General features: G+C 57.2%; 1 protein-coding gene across 5 annotated transcripts in view; it reads right to left on the bottom strand.

The window, feature by feature from the left end:
* The window catches only part of KIF17 (kinesin family member 17), a 41,134-nt gene that overhangs the window by 9,337 nt on the left and 13,479 nt on the right, over positions 1-18,318 (bottom strand). For all 5 annotated transcript variants that reach the window (XM_032303809.1, XM_032303811.1, XM_032303810.1 and 2 more), the window contains exons 5-12: positions 16,029-16,481; positions 13,072-13,181; positions 9,129-9,276; positions 6,938-7,506; positions 5,989-6,060; positions 5,510-5,608; positions 4,703-4,908; positions 2,980-3,211 (exon numbers count right to left, since the gene is read on the bottom strand). In XM_032303809.1, coding sequence (XP_032159700.1) covers positions 2,980-3,211; positions 4,703-4,908; positions 5,510-5,608; positions 5,989-6,060; positions 6,938-7,506; positions 9,129-9,276; positions 13,072-13,181; positions 16,029-16,481 — 1,889 coding nt within the window. The remainder of the gene's footprint in view (positions 1-2,979; positions 3,212-4,702; positions 4,909-5,509; positions 5,609-5,988; positions 6,061-6,937; positions 7,507-9,128; positions 9,277-13,071; positions 13,182-16,028; positions 16,482-18,318) is intronic.

Genomic DNA, 18,318 nt, shown 5'->3' with positions numbered 1-18,318 from the left:
GGCCTGCCCCACAGCAGGAGGAGTGGAAAGCACCCAGCAAAGTGCTGGAAGGCAGATAACATCACTCCCCCAATGAGAAAGCCCTACTTTGAGCAGGGAAATACTGAGGATAGATCAGATACTGCAAAACCCAGAATGCACTGGACTGCAGGTCAGTCTCTGCAAGTCTCTGGAGAGACCGAGGGGTGAGTCTCTGCAAGGCATTGCTTCTGGACGGTGTTTAGAAGTGGAAGACCCCTTGAGGTGCAAAATAAAAGTCTGCAGAAACAAGAGACCCCTCCCACTGAAAGAGAGATTGAGAGAGAAAGAGTGGACCCAAAAATGAGAGCGAGATTTGGAAGGCAAAGTCTCGACCCCTGTGATTTCCACCCCTTAGAACGTGCCTGTAACTATGTTCCTCTTCCACAGCAAAAAGGACTTTGCAAATTGAATTAAGGTTATTAATCTGTTGACTTAGAACAGGGAGATTAGGGGCACCTGGGTGGCTCAGTGGGTTAAGCCGCTGCCTTCGGCTCAGGTCATGATCTCAGGGTCCTGAGATGGAGTCCTGCATTGGGCTCTCTGCTCAGCAGGGAGCCTGCTTCCCTTTCTGTCTCTCTCTCTGCCTGCCTCTCTACTTGTGATCTCTCTCTCTGTCAAATAAATAAATAAAATCTTTAAAAAAAAAACAACAGGGAGATTATCCTGGATCACCTGGTGAGCCTAGTGTAAACACGTGGTGTGACCAAGGGGTGTAGAGAACCAGGCAAAGGAGAAGTGATGCTTTAGATGAAGGAGAGTCAGAGAGCTGAAGCCTAGGAGGGGCCGGCCCCGGCAGTCTCTGAGGGGGCCGGGGGCAGGGGGCCTCTAGAAACAGAATGACCTCCGGTGGACAGCCAGCAAGGACATGGGATCCTCAGTCCTACAGCCGCATCGGCCTGAGTCCTGTCAACAACCTGACTGACCCTGGAAACGGATTCTTCCTTAGAGCCTCTGAGGAAAACCAGCCCTACCCACACCTTGGTCCCAGCCATGTGGAATTCTAAGCAGAGGAGTAAGTCATGCTAGAGCTGGACTGTGACCCAAAGAACTGTAAGATAGTAAGTTTGTGTTCTTTTAGGCAACTCTATCTGTGGTGACAGCTAACTCCCACAGCAATAGGGGACAGTCTATTTAATATTGCACTTCACTACAGGAACAGAAGAGTGTGCTGTCGACTGAGCAAACCCAGCCAGCCGCCCAAACCCTCACCTCTGCTTTCAGCTGGTCCTGAGAGTGCAGAAAAACAAGACACTGCAAAATACACAGAAAAGAGCAGAAGTAGCTAATCAAAGCGGCTCTTTGAAGAAAGAGGAAATGAAAATCAAAGCATTTCAGAAGAAAATCCCCCCCAAAGCATGAGCACATAGAACCAAAATATAACTCAACATCCCAATGTGCATAAAATTTCCTTCAGTTCACACACATGAACATTTCAAATCAACAATCCAGAAACCTTAAAGTGGAAACGGGCAGAATCAAAGAAGGTATAAAACGGGACGTTTAACCGAACTCCAGAAAGACTTTTTCAAAACTTAGGTGCATAGATGAGATTACAAGATAACCCAGGAAGAACAAACGTGGCTGAAAACATAAAAAGGGTATTAAGAAAAAACACGAAAATAACCAAGAAAATGTAAACACTACAGATGTTCAAAGAGGGGGAAAGCATCAGCTTCTGCTTTGGCGAGGTCTTTGGGTGAAAGTGTCTGCTGGGGAGGAGAGGTGCCCTGCGGTTGGCCCGTTGGCCAAGGGGGACAAGTCACAGGCCAGAGCCCCTGGGGGTGTGCCGAGGGAAGCATGCGGAAGCTCCTGCCCTGCTGTCCTCACTCCCCGTGCTCAGCCATATTTACCTCCCTTCTCCTCCTGGAGCCACTAAGCTCATATTGGGCACTGGTCCCTCCCCCAGCGTGGAAGGCTCTGCCTTGCGGTACAACCTGGCCCCACCTTTCCTAAGGTTCAGGTCCCCCCTCAGAAGCCACCAGCTCCAGAGAACGTCCCTGCCCCCCACCCAGGGTGGCCCCCGGGAACTTCTAGGGTTCTGCTAATGCTCAGTTCCCCAATGCAGATGCTGGTTCTATGGGTGCGTTCACTTTGCAGAAATGAGCTAAGTTGCGTACTTGTGATTTGCATATGTGTACCTCAATCCAAGAAAAAATCAAAATAAAACCACCTGATGTGGAAAACAAAGGCAGGAGAAAAATGATTAAATTTCCTTACGGCCTACAGCCCATGGACATGTCCTTGAAACAGGCAGAGGGACTATTCGTCTAGGAGCTCAGCTGCCTTGATGTTGACACTTTGTTTAAGGGCGTGAGGCGATCCTAGCCTGACCCCCACCCCCGACCCCCACCAGGAAACCTACTTTAACATATAAAAATTCCTTTGGAAAGTTCCTTTATCTCTACCCGCCAAGATACATGCTGGCAACCGTCCCCCAAGCCTATGTCCCACCGATACACACCTGAAGGGTCCATGACTCGGGTGTTACTAGACGGTCATGAATGACCTTTCCCCAACAATAGCTAGCCCCCTCAAGGTCCTGGAACCTTCCTTCCAAAATTCCTCAGAGGCTCACGCTATCCCAGCGGGCCACTCCTCATGGCCCCGGTGCAGCTCTTTCTGCCCACAGGTCCTGTCCCCGTGCTCTGATAAGGCCACCTTTCTGCACCAAAGACGTCTCAAGAATTCTTTCTTGGCCATCGGCTTTGAACCCTGACGTCTTTCCTACATCACCACCCTCCCCCCGAGCTCCCTTCACGGCACGATCACAGTCCAGCCCTAGCCCGCTTGTTTCTCTGCCGTCCCTTTGTTGCACACACTCGCCCAGCACAGCAGACACACGTCGGTCACGGGACGGCCTCCAGGGCGGGCGACGCATACAGCAGGCACCCGATAAATGCCCATCTGAGGAATTATGGGTGGCGGCTGGGGCCAGCGGGGCGTGCGCCAGGGCCTCACCTTCCGCTGCATCCTCTCCAGCAGCTTGCTTTTGGCCCGCACCTCCTCCTGGATCGAGTCGTAGACGTTGAGCAGCACCCAGTCGCTGCCGTCCTCGTCCGAGTTCTGCAGGGCCGCCACCAGCTGCTTCTTGCGCTCGTCCGCGTACCGCTTCCGGCGTTTGTGCTTCTCCTTCAGGTCCTTGTTCTTGGCCTGCTCTCCCCCTACCACCTGCTGCTCCAGCAGCTGCAAACTGCCGGTGGGGAGAGGAAGGAGCGGGTCAGTGGGGCGGGGCCGTCACCGGGCGCTCGCTGTCCAGTGGGACATCGTGGGGTCCTCGAAACCACCCTTCATGGACACGGGCTCGGGCTCAGAGAGGCAAAGCCTCTGGCTGGGGTCAGACCCCGGGGGTTCCAAGCAGAGTCACCCGGTCCTGTGCGCCCAAGAGGATGGCGAGCATCTCCCCGTGGGCCACAGCTGACCCACCTACCACCTGCCCCGGGCCTCCCAGAGCCCAGGGTCCCCACAGCGCACAGGCTGGCGGCCGTGCTCCCTGGCACCCCTCGGGACCAGAGCAGCCCAGGCTGAGCAGTGTTCATCGTCTCCCTCTGCAGCCCCCCACCCAGCTTGCTCCAGGTTTCCCCACTGTGCATTCTCCAAATAGCCAGGCTGCTCCCCTGTGCCGCACTTTTGGGGCACCCTGTAACTCGATGCCTTCCTGAGGCTTCTGGCCTTCAAACCCCATTCAGGTTTGCTAGAGTAGCAAAGGTACTCTAGCTTCTGTGAAGGCTTCCCGGACCACACTCCGGACCACACCCAGACCACGGCCATGGACGTGGACAGTTTTCTCCGGGTTTGACGCTTGACAGGCGTGGTATCCTTTGACCCTCGTGATGAGCTTCTCAAACTGGAGCTCTTATTATCACCCATTTTGTAGATGAGAAGCTAAGGCACAGGGAGGTTTAACATTCGCTCTGGTGGCAGAGGTAGTGGTGAAGGTGGATGGGAGCCCAGACAGTGGACTGCACAACCCACTGGCTTCTCACACTACAGAAGCTGGTCCTCCCTGGGCCTGGGTAGCTGGTCCCCCTGAACCATGGGCTCCCTGCAAGCCAAGGTGGCAGCTCATTCATCCTGTGTCCTGGTTCCCAGCGTGCAGTCCCTGCTTGGTTCACGTTTGAACCATGGACCGTAGGACTGGGTTTGCCACTGCTAAGAGGAGGCTGAACCCTGGCCATGGGGCTGACCATCACGGACCATGGTGACCCTGATGTTATTCTCATTTACAGAAGTGAGAACCAAGGCTCAGAAATGTTAAGTGGCTGACACAGAGTGAAGACAGCCCAGCTCCCCAGACGGGCAGCCTCTGAGGGTGATCAGGGTGGCTTGTCCCCAGGGTGAGCAGGTCTCACATCAGGAGGGCACACTGGGAGCTGAGAAGAGCCTGCATCACGCCACCCTGGGATTCCTGAGAATGCCAGTCCCTTCCCTTTCTCCTGGAGCACCTATGCCCCAGCAGGTGCCTGAGGGAGTCCGGTGGCACTGTAAGGTTCCCCGGGCAGACCACTGCCTGCCCGGCTGATGGCACCATCTCTGCCCCTTGCTCCTAGAGAGAGGACCGGGGCCTCTCCAGCCTCATCAGGCAGGGGAGTGGAGTGGAGGCTCAGCTCTCCAGGCACTTCCATCCCACAGCCCCTCCCTGTCCTGCCATGGGGCCCTACCAGCCCCACGCCCCAGCACTTACCGGGCAAGCACCTGCTGCTGGTCCACGACAGGCAGCAGGTCGTCGGTCAGCACCGCCACCTCCACACTGTCTCTTCTCACAGTGGTCGTGGCCAGCAAGGGCTGAGGCTGAGCCTCCAAGGCCATCTGGGCCTCAGTCTCAGCCCCGACGCCAGGTTCTGCTGCCGGCACCACCTCCTCGGCCACTTCTGGGCCCGGGTCAACCTCCTGAGCACAAACAGAAACCAAGATGGAGGCAGAGAGGCTGACCCCTGGATGCACACTACTGCGGCCTCAGTCCCAGATGGCAGCAGCAGGGTCCCTCACGGCCCAGGATGGGTCACTTCGGGCTCAGAGCCACCCAGTACCTGGTCAGGTTCCTACCCCACCATTTCCTCCAACACCCGGAAACAGTTTCCTTCTGCCCTCCTGCCCCTGGGGACTCAGCTTCCCCAGAGCAGCTGGGGCAATTTTTTCCAAATACAAATCCATGATAGCCCTTTCCCGGTGAGAACCCTGCACAGATTCCCAGCACCCTGGCAGTAAAATCCAGCTTCTTCCATGGCCTTTGTGCCCTCTGTGCCTCTCCCTGCCTTCCCCCTCCCCCACCGCATCCACCCAGCTGCCTCTCTGGCCTCGTTTTTCTATTGCTGAGAAAGTCGAGCTCTTCCCGGCCACAGGACTTTGGCACATGCCATCCCCTGGCCTGATGCTCTGCTATGGCCCCTTCTTCCTGCTTGTGTCCCCTCTCAATGTCACCTTACAGCCAGGGCGCCCCAGACCACCCCATCTCCCATCTACTGAGAACCTCAAGTATGCCACCTCCTACCCAGTGATCCAGTCCAGAGGCTGGAAGATAATTTTCTCTCTCCACACACATGGATAGATGTAAAGCCTTGCTCTCATTCTCCATGGCCTCTTGTGCTTTCTTAAGCAGAAGAGAGAAGGGAGGGCTCTGAGAGCAGCCATGCTCAGCACGGGACCCAGGCAGTTCCCTGCCAGTGCCTTGGGACCCCTGCTCCTGCCCAGCAGCCCTCGCCCTCAGCACACACAGGGCCTCCATGCTCTAGACAGGCTGCCAAGGCCAAGCAAAGACTAAGAGTTGCCGAGCAGTGGCCTCTTAGTCATAGCAATAATAAGAGGTAGGCCTGCTTTGTGACGGGCCAGTTCCAATAAGCTGGGGGTGGGCTGGGTTCACAGCCTCTGTCTTGGGGATGAGGACACTGAGGTCCAGAGTGCCACAGGAAGACCCAGGCTCCTAGGACTCCTCCTCCAACCTGAGGGTCTGGACCCGGGGGGGGAACTCACAGTCCCGGACAGGAGGAAGTCCGCTGCCTCAGCTTCAGACCTAGGCCCCGGCAGATCCGTCAGGGAGGGGTGCTGGCAGGAGGACGGGGTCGGGGAGGGAGAGGGACAGTGGGCCAGAATCATCTTCCACTCCCTGACCTCCCCGCTTCAGTGCCCCACGCCCCAGCCCGGGCGCCTCACCAAGCCACCACCTCCTGCTGCCTGTCACCGCTGGGAGCAGGGGCGAGGGGAGGAGAGAACAGGGAAGAGAGAACGTGGAAGGGAGTGAGCTCCGGGAGCATCAACTGCGGTACCTGAGGTAAAGCACGCATCAGCACCCCCATTTTAGAGAAGAGGAAACCGAGGCCCAGAAAGCTGACTGCTCGAGGTCACACAGTTCTGTGGGTAGTCGCGCCGGGGTTTAACCCGGGTCTGTCCGGCTCAAAGGCCTGTGCTCTTTACACACACACAGGAAAGGAAAGGAAGGCAAAGGAAAAGGAACACAAGGGAGCGAAGAGGAAGGGAATTTAAACCAGGAGAGAGAGTGGAAAGGGGAGAGGCACCCAGCAAAGCGGCAGGATGGCAGGGCAAGCCCTGCCGGACCCGGGGGGTGCAGTGGGGGGGGTCCCTAAAAGGTGGCAGCCTTCCTGCAGCCTCCAGCCTCCTCCGGCTCCTTCCTTTGGGGCCTAGAAGCTAGTGTAACCACGACAACTCAGCAACCCCCCCAAGTGGGTGTCCCTCCATCAGCAGAACAGGTGCCCACCCGGCAAAGCCTCCTGTCTCCATCCCTACTTTCCCACCGATAAGCCGAGACAAGGCTTCTGCGGCCACCAAGCCGGAGCCGCCACACGGACCGGACCGGACCACCAGCACCTGCCCCAGCGACCTGCGTGCCTACCCCACCCCACCCCACCCCCGCTGAGCTCTGCCTGCCGCCTTTCTGCACGACATCTCGTGTGACATCAGCTACCTGTGTGGGGAGCCTGGGGGTGGCCACCTGGGGTGCCTCAGCGCCCCCCACGGCGGAGGAGAGCCTGGCCAGCTTGGCTTCCACCTCGGCGAATGGATCGTGCAGGCTGGGGAGCAGACCCAGCGCCGCCAGCTGTGGCTGCTCGTCCTCGGGGACCGACCCGGCCCACCGTGGGGCTCCGGCGGCCTCCCAGCTGAGGTCGTGGTCCGGAAGGGAGCTGCCCACAGCCTCCGTCTCGGGCGCGGAGAACTCCACGTTGGAAGGCTCCTGGGGCGCCGGGCAGGCCTCGGACATGGAGGTGTCCTCGAGCGTGGAAGACTCATCGGATCCCAGAGACGCCTCAGACTTGGAGGTCTCCGCCGTGGGCAGCTCCTCGAACGCTGGAGAAACCTCAGTCTTGGAGACATCCTCGCCGGGCAGAGCACATGGCGTGGAGTGGATCTCAGGCTTCGCGGCCAGCTCGCAGTGGAATGCAGGGGAGGACTCCGGCCAGCTGACAGACTCCACCCTGGACGTGCCCTGCGCCTTGAGGACCTCCGCCTTGAGGACCTCCGCCTTGAGGACAGCCTCTGCAAATGGAAATTCCTTTCAGCATCTGACAGAGGACGACGGGTGACCCCCTGGGGGCCGGCCCCAAGCACAAGGTCTCTGAGGGGCAGGTTTAAGAGCCAGAGCCTCCCAGACCCCCAAATACTGGCCTCCATCTCTGCCCTCTCCTCTGTCAGAACTCAGACCCCTCTCCTGCCTCCTCTTCCAGGAAGTCTTCCCTGACCAGTACCAGGAGCTCTCTATTCTCTGACTTCCCCGGCCTTCAGCTGCCTTTGGGCTGCTCTTCACACAGAAGGTGACTTCCCTGTGGGTCTTATGGCCTCCGAGGCCGAGAACTCCCGCTCAGCAAGCAGACTTCACCCCCGAGACCCGGAGCGGGGACCTCTACATGGCACCCCTGCTCAGAGCTCTCGTCCACAGGAAATGCTAGCTCCATGGGAGCTAAAGCAACACTGCGGATGATCATCAGACTAAATAAAACCACCTGATGGCCTAACATTCAAACTGGACTAGAGGAACACTCTGAAGGACAGAATATGCTAGAACCTGCCCTTCGCTCTCCTCTGGGTCTGCCAGCATGGACTACAGCCCCACAGGCCTCCTCAGGGCTCCCAGCTCATGGGCGCTACAACCACTCACTTCTTTGTGTCTGTGTCCTGGGCTGGAGACACATTCCCTTTGCTGAAAGAGGACATCCTCTCCCTAGCTCAGCAGCCGGAAGCTCTCCAAGCCTCAGTGTGCACCATGGCAATGTGAGGACTCAGCACGTCCTCACTCACTGAGGGAGTACCCAGCACCCAGCACCGGCTACACAGCAATGCCCAATAAATGGTACCCACAATGTGACCAATACCGTCATCATGACAAAGGGAGTTTTATAGTATTGGGTGAGTACTAGGAAGTCTGAGCTGCCTGGCAGCACAGATGTTTGGAGGATAGTGGTAGGGTAGAACATTCTAGAATGTCAAAAAAACAATGAAAATCTTCAGCAAGGAAGAACTTATTTTGGAATGTGGTTGCTTTGTTCACAGAGCGGCTTAAAAATGAGAGGAGAGGGGCGCCTCAGTGGCTCAGTGGGTTAAAGCCTCTGCCTTCGGCTCAGGTCGTGATCCCAGGGTCCTGGGATCGAGCCCCACATCGGGCTCTCTGCTCCGCAGGGAGCCTGCTTCCTCCTCTCTCTCTGCCTGCCTCTCTGCCTACCTGTGATCTCTGTCTGTCAAATAAATAAATAAAATCTTTAAAAAAAAAAGAGAGGAGACCCGAAAATGCAGAAGCAGGAGGAGGGAACTTACCCATGAAATATGGGTGATACGTTGTAATGCTAAGTCAGCCTTGGGCTAGGGCCCAGCCTGGAGCCAAGGCTTCACAGATGCAATGCTGGGTGAGTGAGAACACTGCCTGGGTTCCAATTCTGACTCACTTCACCAGCTGTGTGACCACGGACAAATCACTCACCCTCTCTGTGCCTCGGTTTCTTTACCTATAAAATGAGCCTCATGGCGGTACCTACCTGGCTGGGCTGTCATAAAGAGTAACTAGAACTGAGCCTGGAGCATAGGAAGTGCTCTATGAATGTCAGTTAATAAAATGGGGAGGGGGAACCAGCTGGCCACCCTCCCGACAGCCCGGGTCGGGTGCCCACCTGTCTCCCTACGCAGGTTCTCCTCCAGTGTGGACAGCTTCACGTCGTAGGAGTTGCGCATGGCAGTGATGTCCTCCTCCAGCCGGGCCCTGGACTCCTGCTCCGCCTCATAGTCAGCCCTCAGCCGGGCCAGGCGCTCCTCATACTCCTGGGAGCGGGAGTGGGGGTGGGGGTGGGGAGAGAAGACAAGGTGGGGGGAGGGGGAGCAGGCAGCATCAGACCACAGTTCGCCTTCTCCGTCATTCAAATAACCCAGGAAATACCAATAAGCCAAAAGACCTAAGTTAAAATTACCTACACAACATGGGGATGAAACTGGCTGCTGTAGGCCCTTCTGAAGTTTATCTGCATTTTTTAAAAGATTTTATTCATTTTATTTTTTATTAAAGATTTTATTTATTTGACAGAGAGAGACACACAGCAAGAGAGGGAACACAAGCAGGGGGAGTGGGAGAGGGAGAAGCAGGCTTCTTGCTAAGCAAGGAGCCCGACATGGGGCTCGATCCCAGGACCCTGGGATCATGACCTGAGCTGAAGGCAGATGCTTAATGACTGAGTCACCCAGGCGCCCCTTTATTTATTCATTTTAGGGAGAGAGAGAGAGAGAGGAGGAGCAGAGGGGAGAGGGAGCGGGAGATCATCTCCAGCAGACTCCCCGCTGAGCACGGAGCCCCACATGAGACTCGATCTCGAGACTCTGAGATCATGACTGGAGCTGAAATCAAGAGTCGGACGCCCAACGAACTGAGCCACCCAGGCGCTCCTAGACTGTGTTTCAGTGGCTTCCTACGTTACAGGGCAAAATCTAAGCCTCTAGACTTGACCGAGTCCCCAGAGATCTGGACAGCCCACCCCATGACATATACCCCACACTGGGCACATGGGCCACTTTCCACTCTTTGACAGGCCCATGTTCCCCTGCCTCGGAGTCTCTGCCCTCATCCCCCAGCAAGCTCTTCCTTCAGGCCTCAGCTCAGTAACACCCCCTCCAAGCAGCCCTCCCTGACCACCCTCTCAGACAGCACTGTCCCCTCCTGCAGCCTCAGCACCTAGCACAGGGGAGGGAGGGGCTCGGGGCAAACTCCTGAGTCCGTGAGTGCCTGGAGCCCACCGCTGGCCTGGCCGGAAGGATAACCGGACCGCTCTGGCTTCCAAGCACACCTCCCATGGGCAGGGCCGGGGTTCAGGCTGATGACAGTACATGACCTCCCGTGTCGTGGAGCTGCCCCTGAGAAAGCCAGACGGACAGGCCGGGGGAGGGGAGGGACAGCCCCTGCGCGCACACCCACTTCACCAGGACCCTTCCAGAACAGAGCCCAGAGTTCTACGACGGCACAGACTCTATGACCCGGGCTCTCGGGGAGGGACAGAGGATCATTAATATGTGACTGGGAGTTCTGTGGCACACCTGAGATGCCCTCGAGTCCCAGGGCCATACGTAGGGCTGCTGGGGCCCAGGGAGGTGACTTGCCCAGAACCACACAGCTCTCCAGTGGCCACAGACCTCCTCCTGCACCCCATCTGCTTTCTCACTGCTCCCCCGCCCCTGCCCTGGCTTCTTCTCCTCCCCAGCAGGGACTCGGGCCCTACCCTACATGCATCCTTCAGCAAGCTCTACCCAGCCTCCTCCACAGTTCCCTCCCTGCACGGCCCTGGCCCCAGTGTCACCCTGGCTCAGCCTTGTCACACCTACACAACCAGCAAGATCTGGCTGGAGATGCAGGTGTGTGCATGTACACACTCACACGCACACGTGTGCACACACACACACACACACACACATACAGCAGTACCAACCTCCAGTCCGAGTGGTACATGTGTGACCCCGAACCACAGAGGGCCTCTTACGCTGCCAAGCGCCCCTCCTGGGTCCTTCTGCAACCCTCCACCTCTCCCACTTCCCGTCTCCTGCTTCCCGGAGAACACCAAAGCTTGCGTTCGCCATCCCAGCCCACACCTTCCCGTCTACCTGCAGATCTACCCGGAAGCTCTTCGTCCTCCTGCGACAGTGGACAGACCCTGTGAAGCCAAGCCACCCGCTGAGTGACTTCTCTCTTCCCATCCCTGTCTCCCTCCCGCAGCGCAGACTTCTTTCGAGATCACCCCCAGCAGTTACAGCATGTGCTCTGATACTCGACACAGAACTCCTCTCTCGTGGCCCCTCACGGACCCCCAGCTACAGGGCCCAGTGCAGCAGGGGCTTGGGAAATGCCTGCCAACCCAAACTCCGAGTCCTGCTTGGTGCTTGTTCCATGGTCCCATGGTGAGAAGATGCCCAAACAGTCCCCGAGAGCTTAAACAGCCTTTCCTGGGGCACGGAGCCCACCAAGAACTGGGCTTGCAGAATGGAAAAGCTGGATGGACCCAGGAATCTTCTGATCCAAATCCCCCCTTCCCTGGAGCAGCCGGGAGACTGAAGCCCATGGAGTCACATCTCCCACTCGTGGCAGAGCCCATCCCTGGCCCCGTACCCTCGCCGGCCCACACAGGGGCCACCCCCTCACCCTGAGAGTCCCGACTGGTTCCGGGTGGGAAAGGAAAGCACGGTTCCAGGCACATAGTAGGTGCTCAATAAATACGAGAGGATCATAAGCGAAATGGGAAGGAAGGCGAGAGGGAAGACAGACACCTTTGACTCTTCCTCCAAGTGTGGCTCACAGAAGAAACAGCAGGGCCTGAGAGGACACTTGGTGGTGGCCACGGGCGGGGGGGACGTTCAGACACAGCAGCCACAAGGCTATCCCGTGAGGACAAGGCCAGCGACCGCCACCTCTGGCAGAAGGACCTGCCAGTCACTGGCTCCCTGAAGCCGCCAGCCCGGAGCGGAGTCTCTTCTCTGGTGACTCATGGGGGATGGCGGCGCCCTGCTCCTCGGCCGGGGTGCCTGCCCCAGCCAACCAGGCTCCCTCAGGGGGTACAGCTGTCATGGGTAGCCTTTAGGGACTCTGGCCAATTTCTCCCAGCTCTCCAGCCCACAGGACTCAGATTCCCAGGACTTACTAGTCTGCCCCTCAGAGGCTGGGCCCTGAACCCCCACAGCCTCAGCCTCACCAGGGCTCCCAGGGGTCCCCAGGGCTTATCACTGAGTTTATAACTGAGGGGCAGAGGCCCAGCTGCGGACACATCCAGGGACGCAGTCCCTGCAGAGCTGTCCCAGTCCGGCATCCTTCTCTGCCGGGAAAATGCCAGTGTTCCACCCCATGCTCAGGTCTCTGAATGGGGCCCTCAGATGGCAGGGATTTCCAGAAACCAGCAGGGCCCAGAGTCAGGACGGAGCCTAAGCCAGGAGTCAGGGGCTCTGCTGAGTCTGGCTGTGTAACCCCCTGCTAGGGATCAGCTCGGTGTCTGTAAACCAGGGCATTGCTACCTGGCCTGCTGGTTCCCAGAAATGCTGGAAGGCACACAAGGGGAGAATGAGGGGCCCCCAGGAGACAGCTTTTTCTGGGAGGCCAACACCCCATTTACCCACTGGTCAAATGAGTGCTCGGCCTCCCCACTGCCCAGCCAGGGCACCCGGCTCTCAGCCTCTGACTTGTGGGCACCTGACGAAGTTACCAATTCCTTCCGCTCCGTCCCCTCTGCCCAGCTCAAGCTGTTCCCACCGCCAGGAAGGCCTCCATTTCCAGCAACCCACAGCCACCCCCCTTCCTACAGTATGGAAAAGAGACAGCACCCCTGCAGACACCCCACAGCCCTCCCCGTGCTCCCCATGTTAGACCCTGATGAGGGATGGACTGCATTCTGGAGTCAGGACCTGAGTTCAAATCCCACTCAGACTCTCCTTAGCTGGGTGACCTTGGGCGAGTCACGGCACCTAGCTCCAAAAGGGAGACTGAGGTGCCAAGCCCATGATTCTGGTGGGGGTAAAATGATATCATTCGGCAGACGCTCTCCTGCTGGGCTTCACCTGCCTGCCTTTCTCCCACCTACCCCCGGGTCTCACCTCCCGGATCAGCTGCTTCTCGGCCTCTGTGTCAGGCTGGATCACCGGTGGGGGTGCCAGCTTCTCCTCAGTCTGGACAGCATTTAGAGGGGTCTGACTGGACAGCAGGTCTGGGAGAGAGACAGAAAGGAGGGCTGTGACCAAGCTGCACAGAGTCTGCGAGAACCAAGCCAAAATCTGGAAAGAGACAACCACAGACTTATGCAAAACACACTTCACAGCATTGAGTTTCTTCCAAGCACATCTCTATGTAAAATACTAATTTACTCAGTCATTCAACGACTATTTCTTGAGCACCTGCATGTTCTAGGCACTGGCGACCCAGCATTAAACAAAACAGACAACATTCCACACCCACACTGAGTTTTCATACAGAGGAAGAAGGTACACACAGTAAATAAACAAAATGTTAACATATTATAAGCGAACGTGTTCTAGCAAGAGAGAGAAAGCAGGGAGGGTGCTCAGGAGTAAGAACAAAGGGGGGGGGGCAATTTAAACAGTGTGTTCCGGGAGGACCTCTTGGATAAGGTAAGGCAAAGTCAGTGACCTGAAGGAAGTGGGAGAGAGAAGCAGGCAGAGATCTTAGGGAAGAGCTTTCCAGACAGACGAGAGCAGTGAGTGCAAAGGTCCTGTGGCAGGAGTGGGCCTGGACTTCCAGGAACAGCCAGGAAGCCAGCCAGGAAGCCAGTGTGGCTGGAATGGAGTAAGAGAGGGAGAGAACAGGTGATGAGGAGCTCAGAGAGGGCGTGGGGGATCACAGGGACACTGAAAGCCGTGCTGATGACTTTGGGTTTGACTCGGTTAAACAGGCCAAGGAGGGGGGTTGTGCAGGGCAGTAAAAGGATGTGCATTTGGACAGGACCTCCCTGGCTGCTGAGTGGGGAATGGACTGAGGGGGCTAAGGACAGACTCCTGGATACCTGTCGGGGTGGTGCCCCCTAGTAATTCAGGTAGCAGATGCTAGCGACTCAGGGGACAGCGGTGGACAGATTCTGGACATCTCTTAAAGGTAGAGACAAGATCTGCTGCTGGACTGGATACAGGTTTGTGCGAAAACGAGAAGCCAAGGGCTACCCCAGGGTTTCGGGCTTGAATACTCAGAAGGAAAAGGGTGGCCATCCCCTGCACGGGGACCGGCAGGCTGGGTGGGATTAAGAGCTCAGTGTCAGACACGCTAAGTTCCAAATGATCCCTCAACAGCTGGATGTTCAAGTCTGGAATTCAGAGGACACTGCGTCGCAACTGTTTTTTTTTTTTTAATTGTCTCTATTTTGTGATGTTTGATATAGCGGGGGATTGCCAGCCAAGGAAAGACCGCCCCTGGCCAGGCCGGCTAATTCCTAGAGGAAGCAAACCAACTATTAGCCCACTTTCACCTGCCAACCAAGCGATGCCGAGTCCGCACCCCTCCCGCCCCTCCATCTGACTCGCACTCCCAGCCAGGATCTCCCCTGCCCGAAATCCCTGGGGGGCCGGGACTGCCCCTGTGCCGCCACCCACAGGAATCCTTCAATCCAGCCCTTCCTGGGCTCTTGCTCCTGCCCAGACTTTCCCATAGAAACCCCAGTCATGGCTCCAAATCCAGCTCTGGCTCCGGAGACCCCTCGCTCCTCCCTGTCTCCTGACCGATGCTGGAGCTCCCCCCGGGCCCTCCCAGGACATGTGGCCCCATGTGCTGTCCCATCCTCTTGTTTCTAGTGTAACGCTGACCTCTCCAAGGGCCCCCTCAGGCCCCTTTATGAATGAAGACCTAGACACAAACCACACGGCCGGGCTGGGGGTCCACACGGGAGCCAGAGCCCAGAGATGGTGTTTAAAGCCACAAGGTGAGGCCACCTCGGAGGCGCTCAAGGCCCTCTTCAGCCCAGCACGGCCAGCCCTCACTGGCCATCTCCCAGAGCCCGGCTCGCCAGGCTGCCAGCATGACTGCTTGTTCCCCAAATGTCCCTTACAGTTTTGTGTATCTTGCACAGTCTAGCCACTCTCATCCTGGCTAAAAGGGAGACCTCTCTGCCTCCAAGACTCTGCTCAATCACCTCCTCCTCTGTGAAGCCTTCCCTGACTGACCACACCCTACCCCCAACAGACTGGGTCACTTACCCCCTTCTGCCCTCTAGTGGCCAGTTCAGCTCTCTGACCTATGTGTACTGTCTGCTGGAGGGTCCTTCTCCCCCAGACTAGATGCCCATGAGGCAGCGCCTGGATCGGGGTCCTCTCTGGGCTGTCAGTGCCCAGCACAGATCCCCACACGGGGGCTGCTCAGCGAGCTTTGGGTGTGTGGATGGGTGGGCAGGTGGACGGTTGGGTGGACGGGTGGATGGATGGACAGATGGATGGATGGATGGGTAGACAGGTGATAGATAAATGCGTATGTAGAATGGACGGACAGAGAGGAAGGTAGGGAGGGAGGTAGATGAGTGAATAGACAGACTCCGGCTCTTTTGTGCTCCCTTCCCCAGGGAATTCTCGGGTAAAGAAAACCCCAGAATGTGCAAGGACCCCAGAGAGCCTGAGCTGCACATAGAGACCTCTCCTTGCCGGATGACAGCCAAACACCTGGGTGTGAGAGCTGAGATCACAAGGTGCCTAACCGGGGGTGGGACACGGGGGAGTGTGTCACCCGCTGCTCGGCAGCACGGTGTCACGATGCTGCCACAGAGACAGCAGGCACACAGGCGGGATGGTGGCTGCGCGGCCAGGAGGCGGCGAGCCCAGCGGCTGACGGAACAGACCAAAGAGACCCCTTCCCGAGTCCCTGGGGGAGCAGAGGGCCTCCGACCATCACCACGCCGGCTCTCGCTGACTGCTCATGCTCACGGGATGCGGAGAGGAGACAGGACTTGCTTCTCAGTCTCTCGGATGGGCAGCCAGAGGCAGAAGACTAAACAGCGGCGGGGGGGAGCCTCTGTCCCCAGCCCTGGGCCTTGCCGCCCTCTCCTCCCCCAGCCACCCACCTGCCAGGTTGCCGGGGCTCATCTGCTGGGCCAGGATCTCCTTCAGCTTCTTGATCTCCTCCTGGTACTCGCGCAGGAGGGCGTCCTTGGGGTCCTCGTTGATGCGCGGCTTGTTCTTGATGTTCTTGGCCCGGTTGGCGTAGCGCAGGGTGCTGAGCGTCTCATCATAGTTGTTGTCCGCAGGTGACAGGCAGGCCACCATCAGCGTCTTCGTGTTGCCGCCCAGCGAGTCCTGCAGCAGCCGCGTCAGCTTCGAGTCCCGGTAGGGGATGTGTTTACAGCGCCCGTCCACCAGGGCCGAGATGACATTGCCCAGGGCCGACAGGGACAGGTTGATCTTGGTGGCCTCCTTGAGCCGCTCCCCCGTGGCACCCGTCTTGGACTGCCGCTCGCTGCCCGCCAGGTCCACCAGGTTCAGCTTGCCGGCACGGAGGTGATCCTGGCCCCGCTCGTCTGTGGACGGACCAGGCGGAGGGTGAGGGGCTTTTGGTGAGCCCCCACGTGGGGCACTTAGCCACAGGCACACAGTGCTCCCACCACCAGCCACATAGGAGCCCATGAGAGAGGCACTGTCACCATCCCCATCTTACAGAAGAGGAAACTGAGGCTCGGAAAGGCATCTAACTGGCCCAAGGTCACACCCCCGCTAAGTGGCAGACCCAAGGTCAGAACACAGGGCTGCTTGACTCGGGGAGCAGAAGCTAGACGGTCCAGACTGTTCTCTGAGCGTGGCGGGGATTTTTTTCAGGGATCACAATGGCCCCCCAGATTCCCTGTGAGGCCAAGAGTGGGAATATGTGACTGGTCACCCAGGGTCTTGTATCCTTCACTGCAAAAGACACTGGCTTTGGAGGCTCTTGGACCTGGTTCCCGGCCCCGCCCCACCTCCTCCTTGCTGGGTGACCTTAGCAGAGCCCTGCACCTCTCTGGTCCTCAATTCTCACAGCCACAAAATGAGACTAATAGCAGCTAGCTCCCCCCTCGGGCTGGTTGATGGGAGGAGTAAAGTAAATGGAGGGCACATTTTTACAGAGTTGACTCAGGGCCCAGCACACAGCAGGGGCCCGTGCCCCCGAGAACAAGCCTGGATCTGCAGTGACCAAGGTCCTGTGGACAAGGCAGACCCCAGTGGTGAGGGTGACAGGAGTCGGGCTCAGAGCACAGGTTTTGAAGGCGCAGATCTTGGGCATCCAATCCTGATTCTATATCTTAGTTGCTATGAAACTTGGGGAAAAGAGACCAGACGAATATGGGGCACCTGGGTGGCTCAGTAGGTTAAGCCTCTGCCTTCCACTCGGGTCATGATTCCAGGGTCCTGGGATCGAGCCCCGCCTTGGGCTCTCTGCTTGGCAGGGAGCCTGCTTCCTCCTCTCTCTCTGCCTGCCTTTCTGCCTACTTGTGATCTCTGTCTGTCAAATGGATAAATAAAAATCTTAAAAAAAAAAAAAAAAAAGATGTTCATGGTAACATTGTTTACAACACTCCCGAATGGAAACAACCTCACTGCCCTCTAAAGATTGGTTAGAAAATCGCATGAGAGATGCGCCCTCCTTCAGCGGGCACTCAGGGTCTCAGAGACCAGGCAGGAACGATGCTCGGGGCTGGCGTGGGGAATGGGACGCAAGGGAGAAACTAAATACAGCGTCAGAGTTCGATTGTTTTTATCAATTTCACAGGATAACAGGGACCAAAAACCCCCAATACACTCAAATGCTAATAGGTGTGTTTATGAGTAATTTACCTACCTTTCTCTAATTCCTAAATAGCATTATTGAACTTATTTTATAGCGAGAATGATAAACATCTTTTAAATTTATCTGCAGGGCGCGTGGGTGGCTCATTTGGTTAAGTGCCCGACTCTTGATTTTGGATCAGATCGTGACCTTGGGGTCATGGGATGAAGTCCTGCTTGACATTCTCCCTCTCCTTCTGCCCCCGTCCCTGCTCACACACACACTCACTAAAAAAAATTTAAAAAATAGAAAAATAAATTTGTTTAAAAGCCTGTCTCCAGGCAGCCTGCTCCATCCTTCAAACCCTTCTGCAAAGACCAAGGTGCACTCCAAAAGGCACCCTGTCCAGATCCTTCCTCAACTGCCCTAGGCCCTGCCCCCCCAAGCACAGCCTCATGGCAGGATGCCGTGACCTCACTGACCCTGCTCAAACCATATCAGCACCCTGGGGAGACTCAGACCCAGCAAGCACCAGGCAGTTGGCCTAGGGCCAGGTCACCCCACATGTTGGGCGATGTCGTGGGAGGTACCCCAGCTTTGACCTTGGGTCCAGGATC

The sequence above is a fragment of the Mustela erminea genome, chromosome 10, assembly GCF_009829155.1.
Source record: "Mustela erminea isolate mMusErm1 chromosome 10, mMusErm1.Pri, whole genome shotgun sequence".
Lineage (NCBI taxonomy): Eukaryota > Metazoa > Chordata > Mammalia > Carnivora > Mustelidae > Mustela > Mustela erminea.
This window is presented reverse-complemented; position numbering and strand designations above follow the sequence as displayed.